Below are 23,326 nucleotides of genomic sequence, written 5' to 3'. Positions count from 1 at the left end.
TCTTCTCCCTGCAGACACGTAAGCCCCTGCCCTGCTCTTAGTGAACATTTCCAGTCTTCACTCAGAATTTCTTTTAACAAGTTTCGGTTCCAGTTTCATATTTTAACACACTCAAATTTAAATATGTGCACTTACATTTGAAATAGTTTTTTACTTTTGTTACATTTGCTCTGAATTGTCCTTAAAAAAACCCCAAAACCACAGTTAAAAGAAAGACCCAAAATTTAGTATCAGCAGGCCTATGCAATTATTAAAAAATATGTCTTATAAAAATAGTGACTTTGTAGTAATGAGTTACAGAAAAATTCCTTACATGGTCTGCATGATAATGGCTCCATCAACTCCATGAATCAGACTGCTGTTTACCTTAGAGAAGTGTTTGCCCGAGTCCTGCTTTTTACAACTTCTGTTAAAATTCAGATTATATTTCCAGATTTTAAAAAAAAACCTATAAAAATTGCATTTTAGATCCTGAAATGAACTGAAAACAATTGAAAGGAGGTTAAGTGGAAACGCTGAATAAATTACCATGCTAGTGAGCATTTTTTTTTTCTGGGGTAAGTAGTAGCGAAATTTGAGTGACTTAAATTATTCTCTGTTTTAACAAAATAACCCTTGACTTTATTTCCAAAATACCTGACACACTAGAGTTAAAGAGCATAGTTTGCTTGAGAGAAATGTGTTATTTTTACAGCAGAATGGGATTATAGGCTAGACTGAGGAAAACAAAACTTTTTTCACCTGGGGGAAAAAATCTTAACAGTCTTAAATAAACGCAAAGTACTTTGTTTTGAGAGTCTTAAAAGCTTATTTTGTGATAATGATTGGATTTGGTTAGCTGCAGTAATTTACAGTTTAACAATGTTCTTAATTGTAAAATTCTGTTTCTGTTCTCTCTAGGAGAAACTAGGAGATAATATAAATCTTCATAGACAACTTGGCTGCAAGCAGTTAAACTGAAATTAACTTCTGCCTTCTGGCTACGGAGTGCTACTCTGACGTTCCTGCGTGAAACTCTGCAGACTAAATCATGCCAGCGTTATCAGCTGGATCTGGAAGTGACACAGGTACGCAAGCCAAGGAGGACTGCATGTTTCCTCCAGATCTTACTTGTTAAGTCTACAGTCTCTTTTTCAAGAAATCGTCAAGTAAGATAATTAATTACGCTCTCAACAGATGTTTAATTTAAGACTTTAAACATAACTTTTTCTCCCTGAAGTTAATTTAGATATATGAAATACCGTGGGTAAAATAAATTAATTTTTAAAAGTCCCACCACTACCTGCTTTCCCTTTTCCCTAACCACCCTCCCCAAAAGAAAAAAGAACTCCAAGCAGATATATATATACATATAGGGATCTGAAGAATTTGGATTCACCTCTGAGCATGATTCCTACAATGTTAACTTGAAAAAGGAGGTGAAAAAAAGGATGATATCATACATGCCTTAATATTTGCAGCAGTCTAGACTATCCCCTCTGTGAGTTACAGTTATCAGTGAAGTTATTTCTGAATACAGACTGTTTAGTTTTGACACTTCTTTAACAAATTAGGAGAAGAAAAATACTGTCTCAAGTCCTCTTCTTTCCCTTGCCTTCCACATCAGATTCCAGTTTCTGACTGCAGGCAGTGGGATTGCAGATACGTAGCTTTCCATAGCTTTCACCTTCTTCATCACAATATTAAGCTATATTCCAAGGTTAAATCTCATCTTGCTCTTGTGTGTGCATTCTTTCTGCCAACATTTTTGTCCCTGTTTTAGGAACAACTAAAGTTAGTATTTTTGCTTGAGGGTGTTTGGTAAATAAGTGATCCAGCTGGGATTACAATACAAAGATATCTGCTTTCCACCATGTGCTTGTTACGCTAGATCACATAGTTTTTTGCACTAGAAGTTACAGCAGTATTTTGGAAATGAAGAGGGAGACTTTGAGTCAGGAATCCAAAAAATACATATATAGGGAACTGTATGGGATTCTTACTTTAAATAGACTGTACACTGCAATAATTTTTTTTTCCACACCTCCAATCTATGTCAGATTTCTTTGATGAAAAGATTAATCTTTGAAGCTGAGTGTGTGTGTTTGTTTATTACCATGGGGAGGGAGGGTTGCGTTTGGTTTTATTGGCTCTTTTTGTTTCCCTGTTCCTGTATTAAAGGGATTTGACTATCATCTCGCCAAAATCTACTTCTACATGTCTTTCTTTTCTCCCCTTGCCCCCATGGAAATAAGTGCAGTTGAAGCTGTTTAGTATGAGAAAGCTGAATTTTGAAAATCTGTGAGGGTCTACTGCGGTCTGATTTTTCCATTCTCTATCTTTGTTTTCTCTATCACACAAGCCTTTGTGTCCCTCCAAAACCTGCCTTTTTTTTTTTTTTTCCCCTTGATTGTTACTTGGCCAAAGGCTTTCTGACATTTTAGAAGTTTCAAGAACATGATGAGATGAACAGCAGTGGGATGTGTGATGGCTGGTGCCTGCTGCTGACAGTTTTACTTGTTTTATTGTTAAGGAATGTTAGCATGTCAAAAAGTGATAGTCATGGATGTATACTCTCTGAATAAAGAAAGAAAGGGCTTCAAAATGTGAAAAGCAGATTCCAAATTTTAAACCTGTGTGTTAAAATGCCTCTAAAATCATATTTCGCTGTGATATTGAATGCATATGATGCTTCAAATACACCTTCAGTAGTTATGGTGTGTGATAAAGCTGATTCTCCCAGGAAATCTATAGTAAAATAGGATACGCACCATTGATACCATCTGTTAAATAACACTGCTTGTTAAATCCGATTTGTTTATTGATACAAGTTGCAAATTGTTTCTTTAAATAAAAATTTACGTTTGGAGGGAAAAGGGGATTATTTATTTTCTTTCACTTTCTTTATGATTTTTCCTGATGTGGATGATAAGTTTTTAAGTATTTTTTGAGTGATTACATCAAACTGTGCTTTTTGTCCTGCTCATAATACAGGTGGTTTCTAATCAGAGCCCTATTTTTCTGCCATTACTCTTACGTTTAGGTTAAAAAAAGAGAAACACAAAAAATTTTGGATTTTCTTACCTCTGTTGTTCCTTGGTGCATAGACTGGTTTTCCTCTCGCCTTGCCTGCATAAGCTGCTGTTGTGACATGTAGTGAGTTGAAACTGCTCTAGTCCATGAGAGGACTACCTGGAACATTGTGGAGTTAGCAAGTCACATGGTGGGGACCTAACGAAAATGCACCTTTAGGGAAAGGATGCAACTTCATTTAGTCTGTCTAAGGCTGTTCTATTAATGCATTCAAACAAAACCCCCATCTAGCTTATTTTCTGTCATATGCTGGTGAAGTAAAAGTAAGCCTGGATTTAAGAATGAGTGAAAAAATTCATTGAGGGCAACCTACAGAAATGCGTCATCTGTGAATATCGGAAAGTTGCCAAGTCATGGACTGTTGGAAACTCGGACACTAGTATGGAAACATAATATTTTATTATTATTATTTTTAGTATAGTCTTAGGCATCAGACCACTGTCAGAAGCACAGTAGTGTTCATGATGGGCCATGTGTGATCAGACTGAACGTTGATCTACTCATGTTAATTTTACGTTGCTTTTACATTGTCAGCAGGCTTTATTCGTGATGTTGCCTTGTCCTTTCAGCTGCTTCCTTCATATACGTGCTTTTGTTATACCGTTTTTTAACCTATGTAGTCTTCTGTACAGAGACCATACCTCTTACACCTATTTTCAGAGGCATTAACAAGAGTTTAAGAGAAACATTTTAAACAGAATATTGCAAATATTGAGTAGTTTTGATTTGTCTAGTTTATATAGATTCATCAGGTGACTTTGTCGCTTTAATCTTGTACCTTACCAGTCTGACCTGGCTTCTTAACTTAAAGACAGAAGAGAAGCGTTTATGTGTGTGCATATGCTGTATTCCACTCTCCATTAGCAAACCTCTCCATTAGAAACCGTAATTTTGTATAATGTAATTTTTTTTTTTTTTTTTTTTTTTTTTAGCATGTGCATGGTCCTACTCCTCCCTGAAGGTTTATAGTCCTGTCAGTGTCAGGTCAAAGTTATCTTAAAGCAGCTGTCTCAAAAGGAAGGCTGAGCTCCTGCCTGAGGCTGCTTTTGAAGCTTTAAATATTCTTTGTGTTGTAAAAGTCTCAAGTCTGTGTGTAAGCCCACCAAATAGAGCTTGAAGACTGAGAAAGACTACTTGCACTTTTGCAGGTAAAGAAAGTCTGCAAGATCTGGCATTTTTACGTGTCTGATATATTTAGGAAGGTTTACCTTTGCAGTCTTGGCTTTGTAGTAATTGATGGCAGCTTCATTGCTAACTTCGGTGGAACCAAGATGACATCATTATGCTTTAAGTGTTGTTTTAGTGTGAAAAACATCATAAAATTGTTACAGATTGCTTTCCTGTGATCCCTGTATCAAGCTTGCTCAGCTGACAAGTTTAAAAATGCTTTTTGCTTGTCCTTAAAAACTGGTGCGTGAACGTGCAAAGCAGACTTTGTGATTTTGATTCATATATTGTCTGCAGGAAAGTCACATTTATGGGCCAAATTTGGCCACCAAGTAAAACTGTCTGAAATTGCTTAAATTTAATGAAAGTCAGAAGCAGTTCTTGAATTTGAATATTGTAAATTATAGAAAGAAAAAATGTGCAGGGCTTACTAAGTTTCTTCTTGAGTACATATAGGAGCTAATGCTGTGCCAGATAGTGTAGTTTCTTCAGTATTACAAGCCTGTTAAAATAAATGCATGTTAGTTTTTTAAATTAAAAAGACCCAACACATTTGTTACTAACCAAATTGTAAGTTCATAAGGCCTTTATAGTATTTCTAGGTTTGGGGTTTTCTTCTTGGTTCTGTAATAATACAAAATAAAGTTATGAAGTTCGTCCTAAATGGTGGCTATTTTTCTGAACTTCATTTTTAGTAGCATATACTGTCATTCTTTAAGAATCATCTTGACTTCTGAAGCTACATGTTGTTCATGTGTGTGTATTGAATACTGATAGAAATACTTTGATAGAATATCATGTCAATATGATAGCCATGTAGTCTATATGGATTACTTCTCAGTGAAGTAAGACCACTGCAAGCAATGCGAAGTTCGAAGACGATTTTGCACACCGAAAGATGCTATCCTTGCTTTTACTGTTTTCATGTAGATGTCTTCCCTTTGTTTACAACTAATGCATTTTCAATCAGCTTGCTAGTTTTGACATAATCTTTTTCTAAGAATGTTTGGTAATGCAAAGAATGAAAAGGTGGAGGAAAAAAACCAGTAATAACATGAAGAAAAAGTTGAGTAGTTGATTCAGCTGAGAAGGGGACATCAGAAACATCTGTAGGAGAATAAGGACAAATTAGGCTGAAGTGGCTAAAGATTTTAGCCTTTTAAACCAGTTTTCAGAATAAGGAGGACTTGGAAATCAGGGACTTCTATTTTTACAGCCTGTTTAAAAAAATGTGATAACATAAAGTGATGGCCAAAGATCTGCATTCATTGTTATGAGATGAAGAGAAAGGGAATTTAGGAGAGTGATGAAGGAAAGATTTCTGGGAGTAGCTCTTCCGTTGGAGGCTGCCAGGGCAAAGGCTTGCAGGGCGATTGAATCCTGCTCCAGACCGCCTTTGCTTCCCTGCTGACATGCTGCAGTGGAAACAGAGCAGGGGGAAAGCCTTTGCTCGCCTGCTTCATACCGATGCTTACCACTTAGGCATAGGTGTGCTGCTGCAAATGTAGCATGTAAATGCCTGTGGGTGCATCATGATTGCAAGGCTATGTAAATTTTTCACCATGTTGAAATGCACAGCTATGGCTAGATTTTTGTGAAAACCGAAACACAAGCTGGGGCAAAATTTACACTGAATTAATAAATGAAGCCAGTATTTTACCATGCATTCTTGAATTCTCCCCGTCTCCAGCTGCCAGAGGCATTAAATGGCTTTTAGGCTAATGCTAATATGAAAGATTTGGGAAAGTATGAGATATATGACTAGCTTTAATTGCTATCAGATTTAATTTTTTAAAATATAACTTGCTGGTATTGGAAAGGGTATTCATTTTGGTATCAACATTTATGGTGACTGTTGGAAAGTTTGTTCAGAGTAGAATGAAATTTCTCTAAACTGTTCTGTTTTGGGTTAATATCTTATGCTAGACTGATTCAACAGTATGGAATCAGAAAATGTGTGCAATTATATTTACTGATGGTAAACTCTTTAAAACTGTTAAGTTCTTGGACACAAATTTAAATTCAAATGGTCTGGCAGCTGCAACAATTTCTAATTTTTTTTTTTTTGTTTTTTGGTAAGCAATGTTGTAGGTTTTGTGGTAAATACGAAAGTATGACAGCCTATACTGTTTCTAACCAGAGGCTTAAATATATAGCTATGTTTATTGGACCAAAAGCTGTAATTACACAAATGGCTGACATCCTAGCGATACCAGATGTCCTTTGCCGAGAGCAGACTTCCATGGTGTACTGCTCAAGTGTAGCTGTGCCAGTGGCCAGGTTAGCTAGTGGAGTGTATGTGTTGTGTGCATTTGCTGTCAGATGGAAGGTTCTGTGGCTTCTCAGCCCAACATCACATCAAGTATTGGCTGATTTAATAGAACTCAATGCTGTTAATGTGAATGAAATTTAGTACTGCTAAGAAGCAGTGAGAAGCTTCACTGCTAGCTCTTAGTTGCTTGTTGTGGAACATGGGGGTTCAAATATGATTTTGCTTTAAAAAAAACAAAACCAAAAATAAAAACCAAACCACCAAAACACAAAAAAACCCCAACCAAACAAAAAACACTTAAATGCACCATATTAATCTTAAGGATAAACTATGAAATAGTTTAATTTTCTAAACTTTTGAGACAAGGTGATGATGTACTTGATTCTAATTAATTTATTTCCGTATATTCCTATATACCTCTGTAGAGCTTGTATATCACGTGTATGTGTCTATATACATATATGACTGATTGATGTAATGGCATAACTTGTTTTGAATGTTAAACTTTAAACTCAGTCACACAGTGAATCACAGCATTAAAATAATATACTGGCATGTTTGGGGGCATCAGTACTGCCTAGGATGTGGAGGACTTTTTCTTCTACTATCAAGACACAATATGAAAGGTTGACATCTATGTTAATTAAATGGTGTTTCCAATAGTTTTAGGGACATCTGAGTTGAAAGTAGACTTCTGTTGTAAGTCTTTATTCAGTCTTTTAATGAGATACTGTGTCCTCTTCTTGCAGATGTAAAATGCCACATATGGTATTTCTTGCCACCCCTCCCCCAGTGCCAGGTCTCTTAACCTTGCAGACTGTGACTAAAGAGTTAAACATGGTAAGCGTGCCCAGTGACATCCTAGTGCTGGAATGAGTTCTTTCCTGACTGCCTGCCAGGTACTTCCTATCCTGCCTCTGGTGTTGATGAAGATCTAGATAGAAATACTGAAGACTCGCCAAGCTGATGTCTATACAAAAAGACCAGTCAATTAGTCGAGGTTATTCAAGGTGTCGTAGTATGTTGGCTTTGTTGAAGGAGCTAAGAGATTTTTTGGGGTGGGGAGGAAAGAGAGAGCATCAGATCTTTGTATGAGCTTTCCACAAGTGGGTTATTAATTTGTGCTTGATAGGTCACTTTAAATCAGTTTTATGTAAGTGTTATTCTTGCAGATAATAGGAGAGCTTTTGAATACTCATGAAAGTACATTTTATGAGCTTTTAAAGTATCCTTGTTGACACAGTGTCTAATAGCTACATTTTGAAGGGTTTCAGTTTTGAAGCAGCTTTGAGCTGTACGAGCAAGAACTCTGCAGCAACAGTCTTGCCCTATATGAGTGCAAATAGGAATCAACTGTTTAACTTGCATAAGAATGTAACGGTATGTGGTGTACTAAATCTGAAATACATATGTTGAGACAAATCCTAAAAGACCAATAAGTGTTTCAAACAACTGTGGATTCTTCAGCTCCGGGAGCCAAGTTCCAAAGCTGAAGACTTTTCCATTTTGAAGGAAATAATATTTTTGGAAGTGGTGTGTTTAAATGATTGCTCGCTTTCAACATTTTCTGTCATAACATTGTTTTAAGGTGGGTTAACAAATTATTGTAGCTTGGAGGAATAAAAATTAGGTACAACTTTTTACTTAAAAGACCGTTGCCCTTAGTGAGTATGTAATCTTGTTCTTCGAGGACACTTACAGCAAAAACCTTGTTTTCATTAGAAAAAAAAAAAAAAAGGAACATTGACATTTCTGTTGCTGTGCCATCTGTGAGGATTTCAGCGTTTTCATTTTTTTATGATCTGGCAAGTAAATGAAAGCAATTTTGTTTTGTTTTCAAAGACGCTGATCACTTGCATGCTGTGATTATCTCGTTACTCAGTATTCCGTACCTTTGAAAATTAGATTAATCTTTTGTTTAAACACTAAACTGCAAAATGAAAGAAAAGGTACATGCTGGAATGAGTTAATCACTCTTGTTCTGTAAAGAAAAATTATTAGTCTTTAACATTTTGCAGTGTCAGGAAGCCCATATATTTGATGGTATTACTTAAGAGAGCATAAAAAAGAACTATTTGTAGCACATAAAATTGAGCATATAGTGGTCTTTTTACAACTGGAGTCTGATAGGATAGTGCAGTATGGCTATCCTAATACGTATGTGTCCTGCATATTTTTTTTATTTGAGCCTGTGCTTAAATACTGATCTGAAACTTCAGAATGAAATGATTTTCAGTATTTGGTGTTAGTGACTGATTTTACTATGGAGCAGCAAGGATGTCAGAAGGAGTGTTTCTACTGCAATGCTGTTTGGTTTTGTGTAAGGCAAGTATTGTCTGAGCCTTTATAGAACTGTAAAGTACAGTTCAAATGTGAAAAAATGTCAGCTTGTTATAAATGGCAGCAAATGGTGCTGATTATTTTACCTCTGACAAAGTGGAAAATTTAAAGGTTGGTGTGTCCCATTTTATTAATACAATAAAATTTTACAGTGTTGTTCTGGGCTTAGGTATATGTTCTTTAGTGTTTATTATCCCTTAGTTCCTGTAAAAAGTTTTGATTTGAAGTCTGGCATCATGGTTCAGAATGCTAGCTCAGGAAATTAATTAACATATGAAAGTAAATGCACATCCATTTGTCTCCATTTCTTTCCTTACACTAACCAAAACAAAACTGGTGTTTTCTTGTAATATGCAAGAGTGATGGAACGCAGAGACCATATTTTTTTATCATTTAGCACTAGTTTATAGCTTCCACAGACTTGTCCTAATAATGAAGCTATGAAGGATATGACAAGAATGGTGATATTAAATTTCTCTAGACTAACAGTAAATTTTTCCATTCTGATGTCAAGAATGTAGAGCATCTGGAATCTGCAGTGTGAGTGGTTCAGTATGGGAACACTTTCATCAATTGCTTAGCCATTTATTCTCCTCCTAGGAACAAGCAGTCTTCTATAGAATATAACAGTACAAAGGAAACAATTTTCTAGAACTGGGAAAATTCTTTATGTCCCGTTGTTTCTGATTTAAAAGCTTTCCATTGCTGCTTAGTCTGAGGTCTTATTGCATGTGGAAATTTAGTATACGCTCTGTTCAGATTGATTAAAACTAAATTATATTAATTAAGCTTAGGAAAAGCTGAAGATGCAATGAAGACAGGAACTCCTTGAGTGTGTTAAAAGAACAGATTGAAATTTATCTAATACCTTTTCAAGCAAGAACAGTACTGAGTTTTCAAACATAGCTGGATTTTTCTCTTGAAATTATTTCCTTAGTCCAAGCTGGCAGAATGCTACAAGCCTTATTCTGAAGCCATTTTATCTTACTTGCTTTTGCAACAAGTCCAGAATGTTCAGAGTAGTTTCTCTATCCATGATGAACTGTTGTAAATTTTAGTGTTAGATTATGTATGTGCATTTAGATTATCTTTACGTGTATGGTTTCTATGGACTATTTCTGTAGGCAAGCTTATCTAGTCATTGGTTTTTAATTCTCTGTGTCACTGAATTAAATTTTATGAAGAGTGTGTTGCATGTCCAGTATTAATTTATTCTTGAATCAGGTAATCAAATTTAGTAGACTATATAAGCACCTTCAAACAACCCACTCCCCTTTCCACTCTTAAAGAGTGTTATACGATTCCTATGTGCAATGCTTGTCTTTTATTAATGTTTCCATGCCATAGGCTTTTACTTAGTTCACATAAATATTAGATACTGCCCCTAGTTTATGAAAATTAATATAAACAGCATACTAATATCTAAAACTGGAAGCTCCCTTATTTATCTGGAATTGACCCTTGTTACTGCCATTGTATTATGTGACCTTGTTTAATTTAGAAAGGGACCTTTTTCTTCCTCTTTTTTCAGTCATTTGGGAATGTCCAGGGATGGTTATGTTGTGATCGGCTTTTGTTCTGGTTTATTTCCCCAAGTCGCAGAACTGATAGGACTTACTTCCCTTCTTGTAATTGCAAAGTAGTCTTACATGTCTATGTTTAAACTCATTGTTTTGTTTTGCTTTGTGGTTTGGGGTTTTTTTGGTTCTTTTTTGGGTTTTTTGTTTGTTTTTTTTTTTTTTTTTACTGTATGCTCAAGCCTTCTGGGACCTTTTAAAAAATGATCTGCTTTTAAAAATTGAAGTAAATGTGTTTTTCTTGTGTAAGTCATGTTTACTTTATGGAATTTTGGCACCTGAAGTATTTTGGTACTAGAGAGTCCCAGTGGGCGTGTGATTCCTTTTATATTTAAAAGCTGGTTAAATTTAGGCAAACTAGGGAAAAAAAAAAAGAATTACAAAGAAGTTAGTAGAATAGAACAGTGTATAAAAAAAGGAAAAAAAAAATAAAAAATTTCAAGACTCCTTACAGTGTTGCCAACATCAGGCTTTAAGAACAGCAGGGGTTTAGTTTTTTGTTTTGTGGGTTTTTTTTTTTTTTTCTTTTCATGATTTTTTTTATTTTTTTTAATTTTTTTTTTTAAACACAAATCCTTGATACTTTTTTAAAAGCTTTTTTTTTTTTCTCTCTGTGTGTGTGTGTGCTTATTTAAATTGTGGTCATCTCCCAAAAAATATGTGCAAAATGCTTTTTTTAATGGGAAGTCCATGCATGTCATATGACTCAAGGAGGTGGGATGTTGAGAGAGACATCAGGTTGAGACCAAGAGCACAGTTGAGGCCTGGCAGCCATGTGCTTACAGCAGTAGCGTTCAGCTCTAGACGGCTGAGATACATCTTATTCTATGACTTACACAAGAAACGTGTTTTTAATTTCCAAACCAGTTCATCTGAATATGGGGGGGGGTATAGCCATGAACTTCTTGAGAGTTAATTTTTGGTTTTAGAAGTGATCAAAAGTATCAAAAGTATTCAGTATAGCATGACTTCAGTCTTTGTAATTCCTACTGAAAAGATTAGAAGCACTAAAAACAGTGAGAAACTTGCATTTCTTTCAGTGGCCTTTGGCTCTGGCTTTGGCAGAACCACCTGAGATATTAGTTAGATGTGTTGCAGGAAGTTTGAGGTTGGGCTGGAGCTATCAAGGTCAGATTACCTCTGTTGCCACATGGTAGCATTTCTGTACAGTGACACCTTACAGGGGTGCAGAGATTTGAGCTACCACCCTTCAAGTGTTGGAAAGATGGATGTGACAACTTATCAAATCTGGTAAATTAAATTAGGCCAAAGTATAATTGCCAATGTAATGGTTTCAACTTCATTACCAGTTTTTACAGTAACTTGACAAGTTATTTTGTCCCTGTCCGTATCACAGAAGCACTTTCTTTTAAATTCCATTTGCCAGTAAAGTAAATGCCAGCCACATTTTTCTGTTTTCTTCATGCTGGAATTAATAACAGCACCATGCTTTATGTAATTGAGACACAAATAAAATAAGATTGATGTTGTAGGTCTGTGTGTGTAGAAGAAGATCCCCATATTTGTTTTCTTCCTGTATAAAGATCTGAATGCCCCTCTGAAAATTTCTGATTCTGTGGTACTGGGCACCACAAAAGCAACAAGGAAAAAATGAGACTGTCTGTAAAGGTAAACCTTTATAGGGGCTAGCACCTTCTGCTGCCATTACCTTCTGTTTGGAAGGAGGCTACAGCTGACTTGGATGATCTGGAATTACACAGATTTAACTTTAGACATATTCTAGATCTTTGTCTTCTGTTCTCCCCACCTAAATACCCAAAGTCCTCCTTCTGCCTGATTTTCATTTGTCTCATTGATTGAGGGTTTTGTATTCCTGGCTACATAGTGCTTGTTTCAGCAGGAGTCTTAAGAACAGGAGTTGTAGGAACAGCATGCTGCATGGGGTAGCCCTTGGGTTCTGCTGCTGCAAAGGGTGGGATTCTTATTTCCGTCTGGCTGAAAGCTGTAAATACTGGATTGTAGAGCTGAAGCAAGGCAGAACTAGAAACATAGCTATGATATTGGATAAAATCAGTCAGCACTTGTCCGATTTTTGTCTTCTTCCCCAGGAGAGTTGTATGGATTGGGTGCATTGCTGTCAAAGCTGGAGTAGCACGTAAAGGATGTTCACCCATTTCCCTAGCAGGGGCAATTAAGGGCTGATGAATAATTGAAGCTGATATACAATGAATGGGGAAAAAATTGAGCTGAATGAAACCTTAATGTGAGTAAGCACCTGCAGGGTTAGTTGGTCCTGGAGTGCTGGCAGGCAGGATTTTTCTGTGCATAAAACCTAAGTCTTATTAGAGGCAGTTTCAGTCTCAAAGTGTATCACTGCTGTAGTTAGCTAATTCAAAAGGAAACATGAAGTTTCATTTTATTCTCACTGGGAATTTAGTTATCAAAGCTTTGAGGAGCAAATTACAATGATAGAATAGTTTTATAGTTGATCATATGCGAAATTTAGGCAGATCTGATGGATCAAGGAAAAGAAACCTTACTCTGTCATACATCTCATATTTGAAGGGAGTGACTGAAGCTAATATTTTCTTTCTTTGGAATGGCACAAATGGATGGTTCGTCAGCAGTTACGCCACAGTGTAAGCTTACATTGAATTTTATATTCTATTTTCTAACAACCTCCAGGTTATTCTGAGGTGAATGTATTTGCAGCCACCGAAGTGTCCATGTCCAGAAATATAAGGCTGTGTGTAAAGATATTTTGGTTTTTAGTTTTTCAGTTTTCTAAAGGAAAATGTTTTTGAAGCATAAATTGCGTGATAAAAATAACTGTTTTTGCTAAGTGCTGACATCCTAATAGCCCAGGAAGCTGGAGCCAGCAGTCCCATTCTGTTCTCTGGGTGTCAGTTCAGTCACTGACTGTGTCTCGCTAGGCAAGGCTCCGTGTTCTTTTTTTCTGCAAAATTGCAGTGGTTTGACTTGTATCCTCTTTTTGCAGTATTCCTGAAGCATAAACAAGAGCAGATTTAAATAAAAGCAGGATTCTAACAGAAATGAATGTCAACCACCAAAAACGCTTGGACCACAAAAGGAATGTATCTGGAAGGAACCTTTTTTTCCAGAATATTTTACTGAGAGGCAGTAAAAAGACAAAAATGTTAAATAATTGGATCCCGAAGGTGCTGCATGTAATTTTGAAAGGGATATGTAGTGTCTGGAAAGGTTGTGAGATTACGCTTACTAATAAATATTCTGAATCATAAGTTTTAGGGAGATAATAGGCATAATAATGTTAGGTAACCTCTAACTTACAACAGTGTTCTTTACAAGTAGAATATCTTGTAAATCTGTCCTTGTGATGAACAGCAGCACTTGCTCAGACTAAAAATAATAACAGGACCGTGTATCTTGGATCCCAAGAGACTATTGGTGTTTTTGTAGACAGCAGACTGGAGAAAAAGGCATTTTGTCCTTTTTACCCCAAGTAATCCCACTGGAAAATTAAACATGTGCTATGAATTGATATCAGCTCATGCCAGGTTACCTCCCTAAAGAGGGCTGCTGCAAACACTGTTACTCCATTTCTTGGACAGCATATTGATGGCCGGTGTGCATGATGAATGTTTTATGCTGTATGCTACTGTGGAACAGTGTGCTACTGTCTGCCCCTCAGAGACCGCTGGTGAGGTGTGCCACAAATAACTAGGAACAGCAGCTGCTTTAACCCTACGGAGAATCTCAAATACCTGCAAATTAAAAATGTTACTGAAATATTTCTCTGTGTGTGTGTGTCTGGGAAAGCTTATGTTGGTTTTGGTTTTTAAGGTTTAGTCCTGCAAAGCAGAGTAGTTCCTTTTGTCTTGCTGTGGATTCCTACTGAACAAGGGATAAAAAAATATTAAGCAATATATTAGCAAGAAATATTTAGAGAAACCACGAACTTTTTTTAATGGACCACCCTATCCAGTTTCTGTTCTTTTAAGGAAGTTTTTCCTATTCATGACTCATTTCACTCTTTGGCTAACATCAAGGGAAATGGAATAACGATTAAGCAAAGGAATGTATGGTTTTTTCTGGTTTTGTCCTTTTTTGCAAAACCTGTATGAATTTTCTGCATAACCTTGTGTAAATAGGTATGGATGTAGAAGCTTGACAACTGTGACAAGGTAAAAAGTACACTGCTAATACTTACTTCTTAGTATTTTTTTTTTTTTAAATGTTCCTTTTGGTTCTACACGTTAATGTTATGCTGGATACTCCATGCTCTCTATAGAGTTAAAATGACATGCTCCAGGCAGCCAATTACACAGAACTGTTAAGTGAAATTAATGAGATCACCCCTAGATTACACTTTGTGTTTTATTTTCATTTTATAGGTCTGTACGAGCTGCTGGCTGCATTGCCAGCCCAGCTGCAGCCACATGTGGACAGCCAGGAAGACCTGACCTTCCTCTGGGATATGTTTGGTGAAAAAAGCCTTCATTCACTGGTGAAGGTAAACCACATTTAAGTCAGATTCTCTTTGAGAAGAGCGTATGGAAAAATGTTTTGAGCGCCATCTAGTAAACCAGTGATCAAACTGTTGCTCAGTGAAAACAAAACTGCCTTGTTTTAACTCTGTTTCTGTCGGGGTGGAAGTTGTTAAATAAGATTCTACCAAAAATACATAGATGATTTCATTTAAGAGTGATGTTTTGGCAGTGTGATGCTAATGTAGCAAACATATGTTGTTTGCCTTGTTTAGAAAAAAAGCATACGAAATAGTAGCAGGAAATCTGAGACTTCTTTATGGTCAACATTCAAGACCTGGAGTTTAGCTTAAATAAATAAATGTTCGCAGCAAAAATTAGAAGGAATATATTTTCTGAGGTCAAGTATGGCAACAGTTCAGTAGCCACATTAATTTAAAATAATTTCCTTTAACAAAGTCAACTGAAATTCTAGTAAGCTGTTTCTTTTATTGGCTTGCCTCCATTTAAAATTGTGTTTTGCACATAAATATGTTGGACTTAAGTACAACCTAAAATAAGTTTGGAAGAATACTTAAGTAAAGTGTCCTGCTAGGAAAATGATCAGCAACAAGAAATCAAAGCATGCCATAGGAGTATGCAGAGCTACCCTGAAAATGTTAAAATTGCTTATAGCAGAAAAATGGGGCCAATCAGCTGGTTAGAAATGTTCCACTCCTACCAAAGTATGTCTTCAGTCTCCAGTACGGAGCTAGTTCAGCTGGAAGGAAATTCTGAGGTCTCAAATGAATCTGTAGGTGGTAGTAACCCGTGCCTTGAATATACAGAATTCGCAGATAATTGAGCAGAATTTGTTACGCTTGTCAGTCACTGATCTAGAGAAAGCCTGAAATCGGGATCATTTCCATGTAGGTTTGAAAGAGTCATCTTTCTCAATTTCTTTCAGTTATCTTATTCTGGAAAAAGATGTAATAATGCTGGCCACAATTATTTTCAAAATAACTGAGAATTTGCATGTAAAAGTAAATGCAAATACACTCTGGTAGTTGATATACAGAAGCAACAAATAGGGGAACAGTATTTGGCAGTACTTGCTTGCCTACTGAATTTCATCAAAGTTTCTGAAATGTGGTGATTCCCAGACTTACTGCTTTGCTGCAGCTGTCTGTTCAGGTGGCTCAGAAGATCACTGCAAGGGGAATACCAGTTGTCTTTCTAATATGAGCTGAACAGTGGTGTGCATCTAAGCAAACGTTAGGTCAGTTGCTAAACTAGTTTTGTTTCTGGATTGGGAATTAAAGAAGGCTGGCTAGAAAATGTGTGGATCTGTGAAACACTGAGATGTCAACATCTGCTGTAATCTTCTATTGAGACAAAGCCTAAATCTTTTCAAACTCCTTCACTTGCTTTCTTTTGCCCTTTCCTCCAAAAGATGACAAAGATAGCACAACAGTTACTGCTTTACTCACCTTGAGTACTCTGTTTGGAAAAGTTGGCTCTCCTACTGGCTCTCAGAGTTGCTTGCCCTAGTTACCATGTTGCTTGTTATTGCAGGGTGGATGGTCTTTCTAATTTTAACAAAAAAGCAGTCATGAGAAAGCTTTCTTGAGGCAGGTTGAATGATTTGGGGAATAGCGAATGTTCACTTTATTGCAGTTACAACAAGACATTGAAGTATTCTAGCGATCTTTATTATTTATCTTATACAGTTTAGGTCCAAGTATTAAATGTGTGTGTAACTGACCATGTGAATGGTTCCTTTAATGTAAGTCTCACAGTATGTTAAAATAGAGTTCATTCTTGAAGCTGCATCTTTAGTGTTCGCTAGTTGCACTTCTTTAATGCACCATATAAACTTAATTCGAAAAGACAACACTTTAAAATTATGCTGAAATTAAGAGTGTCTGCTCTGAGGCAGTGTATATCACAGGCTGTCGAACCTCACCTTTTGACTTCTGTGGGATTGAGGTGTAGAAAGTAGGGCATGAAGAGCTTGCAAAAGGTTATCTAGTTCATATCCCTCACCCAAGATGGGCGTAACTTTATCTGAAACTAATGGTATTTATTTGACCTTTAACACATTTTTAGGAGGATTATTCAGTATCCTATCAAGTTTCAGAGAAGGCAGTCCGTAGGCTTTTTCAAAGAGAGCTGTAAGAGGAGAAGAATGAACCCCATGTGCCATAGTCTTTCCCTGTTACAAGGCTTCGGAAGTGCCAAATCTTGCTTTCTGGGTTCTGGTGTCTTATTTGAAAGACTCTTTTTCCTAGCAGTGACTTCTTAAAGTCAACTGTACTTGCAAAGGCAACAAATGTTTTTAATTCCTGAGGCAGAGAATGACAGCAGATTTTTTGTAATAAAAAAAAAAAGGCATTAGCTTAGAGCCAAGGGTGTTGCGATCCTGGTATGTGTCGGTTTTGGAAGCAAATGAGCATGGGTCTACTACTAATTAGACAGCAAATCTTTCTCTATTTAAGATAGACACACTGCTTAATAAAAGTTTCTATGCTGATCTTCTTACCTTACTGTTAAATAATTTCAGGTATTAGAAAAAAGCTGTTTTTCTAAGGGGTAAAATGCTCCAAATTGCTTAAAAGGTTGACATATAAAATGAGCTTTCTACTTTTGTACTGATACTCTGTTTTATGGATAATTAAGTGTTTTTTCATAGTGTTTTTTGTATGGTTGCATATTATGGCATATGGTTTGCTATTCTGACTCTCACAGTATTGAAAAGAAACAAAAAAGAAAAAAAAAAAAGCCCCAAACCTGGTCTTGAAGTTCTCTTCATTCAGTATTGTTGGACAGAAATCTCTTTGTGAACTTGGATCAGCCTGAGCTGTTCTAAGAAGTCAGAAATGGAAAAGTTGTATTAGATCATCTGGTTCATTCCCCTGCAAATACTGGATTGTTCCCTGCAGTACATTCCTATTGTAGTAAGTAAAACCAGCAAAAACTGATGCAACTGTTCTTGCTGTCCCTTTTCTCAAGAAAGGAATCTGTTGATTAGATTTTAGTTTGCAAAGTATAGAGAAGAGGGAACCCACAACCATTGCTGACAGTTTGGAAGAGAAAACTGGCTCTGGATAAGTGAATGTTTAAAATTTGTCTCTCATTCCCTCAATTTGTTACTTCCTTGTCTTAGTACATGACTCTCCTAAGTTCTACCAAAAATCTTCAGCCATTTCATTACTTTTTATGTAGCAGAGATCTCAGTAGTTCTGTAGAGATTTATAGAAAAGAAACACAAAGAGATCATCCTTCAGAGTAATTACGAGCAGTTACGTAGCTAAAACCTGCAGTAGTACACATGTGCTCTGCTTGGATTTCTTTTTTAAGAGGAACAGAAGGGATAAATAAAGATCTGTTCTAACTACTCTTTTAGCTTATTTTTAGAGGAGCTGCAAGAATTTCCATGTGCATTTGCTTGCTGTTAGTGCACCAGACACGTTTTACTGTTTGTCTGTTTAGCTCCAGGATGAAACTTCTACTTCCACTGCCTTAAACATTTCTGGTTGTGGATGTAATGCTCAAGAGTTGAGTAAGCTGATCTGTTGGGCTGCTACCGAAGTGCTTCTTAACCAATTGCAGTTTAGGGATTGTTTTTGGCCAGCTCAGAGCATGCACAGTTCTTCAGCCAGTACTGTACTTTGCATTATGAAAAGAAACCACATCAAGTGGTGTTGCTGTCCCTCTTGCTAGGGAGGAGTTTGTATATCCAAACAGCAGTATGTGGCACTGGAAAAGAAAATAACTACTGCAAAACTAAGGAATATTTGGTGAATCTGGTCTGATTTTATAACAATTGCCTACTATCTTGATGGCTGGCCCTGCAAAACCTAAATTTGTGCTAATTTTCTGTTAGTATCACCTGGATGTGACTTGACTTGAAGCTCTGAGAAATTATTTTGTATGTGCTAATGTTTGTCCATTTCAATGGCTAACAACTATTTCCAAAAATGAAATAGCTGAATGTATCCTGGTGTAATTTCTTTGGCATGTAAATTGAATCATATGATTACATAGCCCAAATTTTACAATCATTGTACAAAAGTATTTGGAATTTCTGGTGTGAAGGCTCAGATTTTTCAATATGTAAATGCTCTCATATATGAATATTAAATATGATCATATAATAATCTTAATAATATGAATATATTATATATAATATTTATATTAATATGAAAATTGCTTTCAGTCTACTGTGGTTCCTTTGTTGGTAATGAGAAAAGTAAAGATAGCATTTACAAAAATGAGCTGACCAGGGCAAATCAAAAAGGATTGATTAGACACATGCTTATAGTGATAAAATCAGTGATCTGCAAATGATGTGCTAAATCTTCAATGTGGACTGGCACAAGCCTAGTTCATAGGCAAGTTTATATATACTTACAGTTTTTACCCAGAACTTTACACACAAAACTCCATGTTAATCTGTAAAATCAACAGCTTTGCATCTGCAGTACAGAATGAGAGAATCTCTGTGAGGTTTCATGCCTTGTTTTATGTTAGAGGACAGACTAACTCACAACTGTCCAACTCTTCACCTGGGAAGAGCTATACAGGTTCTTTAGGTGCTTATGGAGGGGTTGTATGGTGCAGCTTCTCCTACCCTCTGATGTGTCAGACAATCTGCAGCCAACATCCAGATGCATGCTACACAGATCATGTGCTTTTGTGTTGTGCATTTGAATGGTGAATGCTCCTGCCTGGACATGAGCTCAAGCATCCACATGTTTTGATTTTCTTCCCAAGAGAATGCAGAGGAAACGATTTCAGATTCTATGAGTTGTTCCAATGAGATGTGTGTGACAACTGATTGTTCTGAACTCAATGTTCTGATGGGGGTGATGGATGGACTGAGGGAATGACACCTGGGTCAAAGGACCGAGAGGGTGATGGTGGCTGAGGAGGATGTATTAGGTAGTGTAGGACCTGAGCATGACACAAATGACATAGAATGAAGGTTGAAGATTGTACTGAGATGGAGTTTGGCTTTCTTCATGGCAGCCCGGTGATGTAAATGTTGACTGATTCCGCACTTCAAGTTTGAAACTGATATTGAAATACTGAAAAGTTACTTACTTTCTCATTACTTTGTTCTTTATGTATACTTTCTCTGCAACTAATATTTATACCATCTTCATAATTTATTGTTGGAACTATCTTTGCTGTGGGTCACAGGAACACTTTTTGCTGTTAACGATTATGTTATATAAAAGATGGAGGGCGAGGGTGTAGTTGTGAGGGAATTTTGGTGAATAGTATGTTTGAACCTGTTAAGAGAATGGCAAGAGTGGTTTCTGATTTCAGGGTAGACAAAAGCAGCCACCTCAGAAGAAGCTCAGAGGAGCTGTGTTACCCAAGAACAACAAGCCTTGAAAATGCACTGGAAGAGAAAGTGGAACAGGGCTTTGGTAGGCATAGGTGGCGTCTAACCTCATATCTAATGGAATGAGTGGGCTATGGTTTTGGGGGAAAGCATTGAAGAGCTGGAGATATATTTAGGCCACCTTGGGGTGGGAGGAATTATTGAAACTGAAAGCTTATACACTAAAATAGTGCTTTGATACTTGAAGTCCTTAAGGTTCTTTACTGCTGAGTTCTCAGCCATATTTGTTTTAAAAAAGCTGTGCCTCCCTGGTAAAGGGAATAGGCTGCAGTTCTGTAAGTTCATGTGGAACTCTGAACTGCTGTTTGCTTTGGAGATGGGAAAAAATAAAGGAAAAGGTTGTGTGAGTAAGCATTTACCACCTGGCCGTCTGGATGAGGAGGTGCGAGTGTGGTGGTTGGCAGCCAGTAGCAATTTACGGCCAATGAAAAATTATTGTTCTTCATGCTCTAGAAGAGAATCAAGCAAGGTTGTGTCTTAAGTTACAGTTTACATCTTTCAGTCAGAGTAAGCATGCAAGAATAAAGCAATCACTCTTGTAATGCAGACTGTCTAAACAATTCACGGATGTGGTCCGTTGTGACGGTTTGAAAACTTTTACTCTATCTGGCAAGGAGAGAAGGAATTTACTATAATTAATTCATTAATATTGATGTACTAGATAATAGGTGGCAGTTATTGGTCATTCTTTAAATCCAGATCATCTCGGATCAAGGAAATCTTAATTTTTGTAAGGATGTCCTTGTTGAGCGAACGTTTCCCTTTCAAAAAGGCATTGTCCAGTCTTGCCTCAAGTCCTGCTGGCAAAATGTGATACACAAAGTTTTCAACTCTACAGACCTATCTGGCAGTAAGGTAGACATGGGCAGTATTACCTGCAAAGAAATATGAAAGCTGCACGGAAGAAATTTAAGTCTTTTTCTCATTGTCTGGAAAGGAAGTTTGGTCTCCAATTAATATGTGAAGCTTCCTCTTGGATTGTATGTACAGAATATATGTAGAGGAGTATTAGAAATTCAGTGCTCTTCTCTTCCAAATTATTTATAGGTAATGATCTAATTCATAAACTGAAATATAAACTTGCAACATGCTTTCTGCTTACCTAAAGATGAAAATTGTTGGAAAAACAATACTCTGAAAGCAAGCTTCTAGCTGATTTAAAGGAGTTTGCCTTCATATTTAGAGTAATTACCACTGAAGCAATGAGTCATTTTACTTCCATCAAAATTACTGCGTTCAAAAGAAGTGTAATGCAAGGTGTTATTCCTTATGAAATGCCACATAAATTTAAAGTGTTTCTTTTGAAGCCAAAGTGATTTTTTTGAGACTTGCTCAATAGCCAGCAACTGAAATCTGCAAGTAAAGAGATCGTTCTTAGCTTGAGGCAGTCAGCTGCCTTTAAACTTAATTTCCATGGGAACGGTGATCAGATTAATCAAAATAAGGTAATTGAAGTTTTATAGAAAATAGTGCATGATCTTTATTCAGGCTGATATTGTTTCCATGGAAACATTAAGGAAAAGGTAGCTTGCAGCCAGGCATTGAGCAAATGATTGCTCCTTTTGTTGAGATTAAGGGTGATCTTGTTGATGTGTGTGTTGAACCCTTTAACTTGTTTGTGCCCTTATTGAATAAAAATGTAGTACCTCAGGTAATAGCTGGGCAAAAATAGGCAAAAAAAAAAAAATAGATTCCTGTTTGAAATCATAGCTAAACCCCCCAACTTTCCACATATAACATGTAACAGGTTTACTGTTTCTTTGAATAAAGGCAAAGTTGTTTTGCCATGTGTGTATACATACCTGTGCTTATTCGTGCCTTTAATAAAATGAAAAAGTGCACCTCCAGTTTATTGAAGAAGTGGTCAGGCATAGCTTTGGATGGTGCAACTTTGTAGGAAAATGCATGTTAAGTTAGTATCAAATGGATGGGTTAGTGCAGTTGTGGTGAAATACGGATTCTATGTGATGTTTCAACTACAAGTATTTGTTATAACTGTGGCTAGTAGATAGTTTACTAGGAAGCACACAGCTGGTAAATATAACTAATCATTTTGTCCTGAAGGCTATTGAATGATTCTTCAGTGATAAGTACTTAAAAAAAAAAAAATATTATACCTTTATTTTGTACTTTTGTTACAAGTTTAACTGTCAGAAGTTTGGACATTTGGACTCTAGCATCTTGGAGTTCCTACGTCAAAGTTGCTAATATGTCTGGTAATAGGCACTTGTGACTTTTCATCTAGATTTTTGTAAGGAAGTCCTGTTCCTGCCATCAATTCCTCCTTTCAGCCCATTTTGTTAAAAATAAGAAAACAATGCAAAGATCAGTTTCCAAAGCATTGATTAGATTGTCTTCTTGACAGTTTAGTCTCATAAAAGCTGAAGAAGTTGGGTTGATATCAGAAACCTCTAAGTATTGTGTACCAACCAACTATTGAAATGAAAAATAAAGCAGATGAGCTTACTAAATCAGAGGTGTGAAGTGTTGTTCTATGACTATTACTTGAAACTTGTGAATAAATCAGTGCTTTGGAATGTGAAAAAACTTTGGTTTAGGTTAAAATCCAGACAGAGGCATTTTTTTGGATCAGTTGTAATTGATTTAAAGTTTCTGCTGGGAAACCTCCAAAAAGTAGCAGAAACACAGCCAAAATGTACTGGACATAAAAGAGGTAAATCAATCCTTCTAAGACAAATAGTTTGTAATTTCATTGTTACTGAGAGGGCAATGTACAAGCTTAGTGGCCAAACTGGTACAGCAGTTTGAAGAGAAGAAATCTTTGCTCATGCCCAGTTTTTTCTTGTCTTACAAAGCTCGTACAGTATTTATTTAACCAAAGTGATACATTTTTTGTCTATGATACAGAGGCCAAACAAAGGTCTCATAAGCTGCTCAGTAATAGTATTCTGATAAATCCAAGACATGCAAGGATAATGTAATTTTAAGCTGTTTTTCTGCAGTATTCTTTTCCCTTGACCAGAAGTTCTGTGGCAGAACATGTGAGGGAGTGTTTTAAACAAATCTGTTTGTTTGTTTTGTTACTGTCTTGGACTATTTTTCTTTAAAGATCAGA

The 23,326-nt window shown here is 36.5% G+C and overlaps 1 protein-coding gene across 1 annotated transcript in view; it reads left to right on the top strand.

The window, feature by feature from the left end:
• Positions 1 to 1,030: 1,030 nt before the first annotated feature.
• Positions 1,031 to 23,326, top strand: part of MPP7 (MAGUK p55 scaffold protein 7) — a gene marked incomplete at both ends in the record, with an annotated part of 116,406 nt that continues 94,110 nt past the window's right edge. Inside the window, 2 exons of the mRNA XM_080610929.1 lie at positions 1,031 to 1,067; positions 14,766 to 14,884. Coding sequence (XP_080467055.1) covers positions 1,031 to 1,067; positions 14,766 to 14,884 — 156 coding nt within the window. The remainder of the gene's footprint in view (positions 1,068 to 14,765; positions 14,885 to 23,326) is intronic.

Source organism: Psittacula echo (genome assembly GCF_963264785.1).
Source record: "Psittacula echo genome assembly, chromosome: 2".
Classification (NCBI taxonomy): Eukaryota; Metazoa; Chordata; class Aves; order Psittaciformes; family Psittacidae; genus Psittacula; species Psittacula echo.
This window is presented reverse-complemented; position numbering and strand designations above follow the sequence as displayed.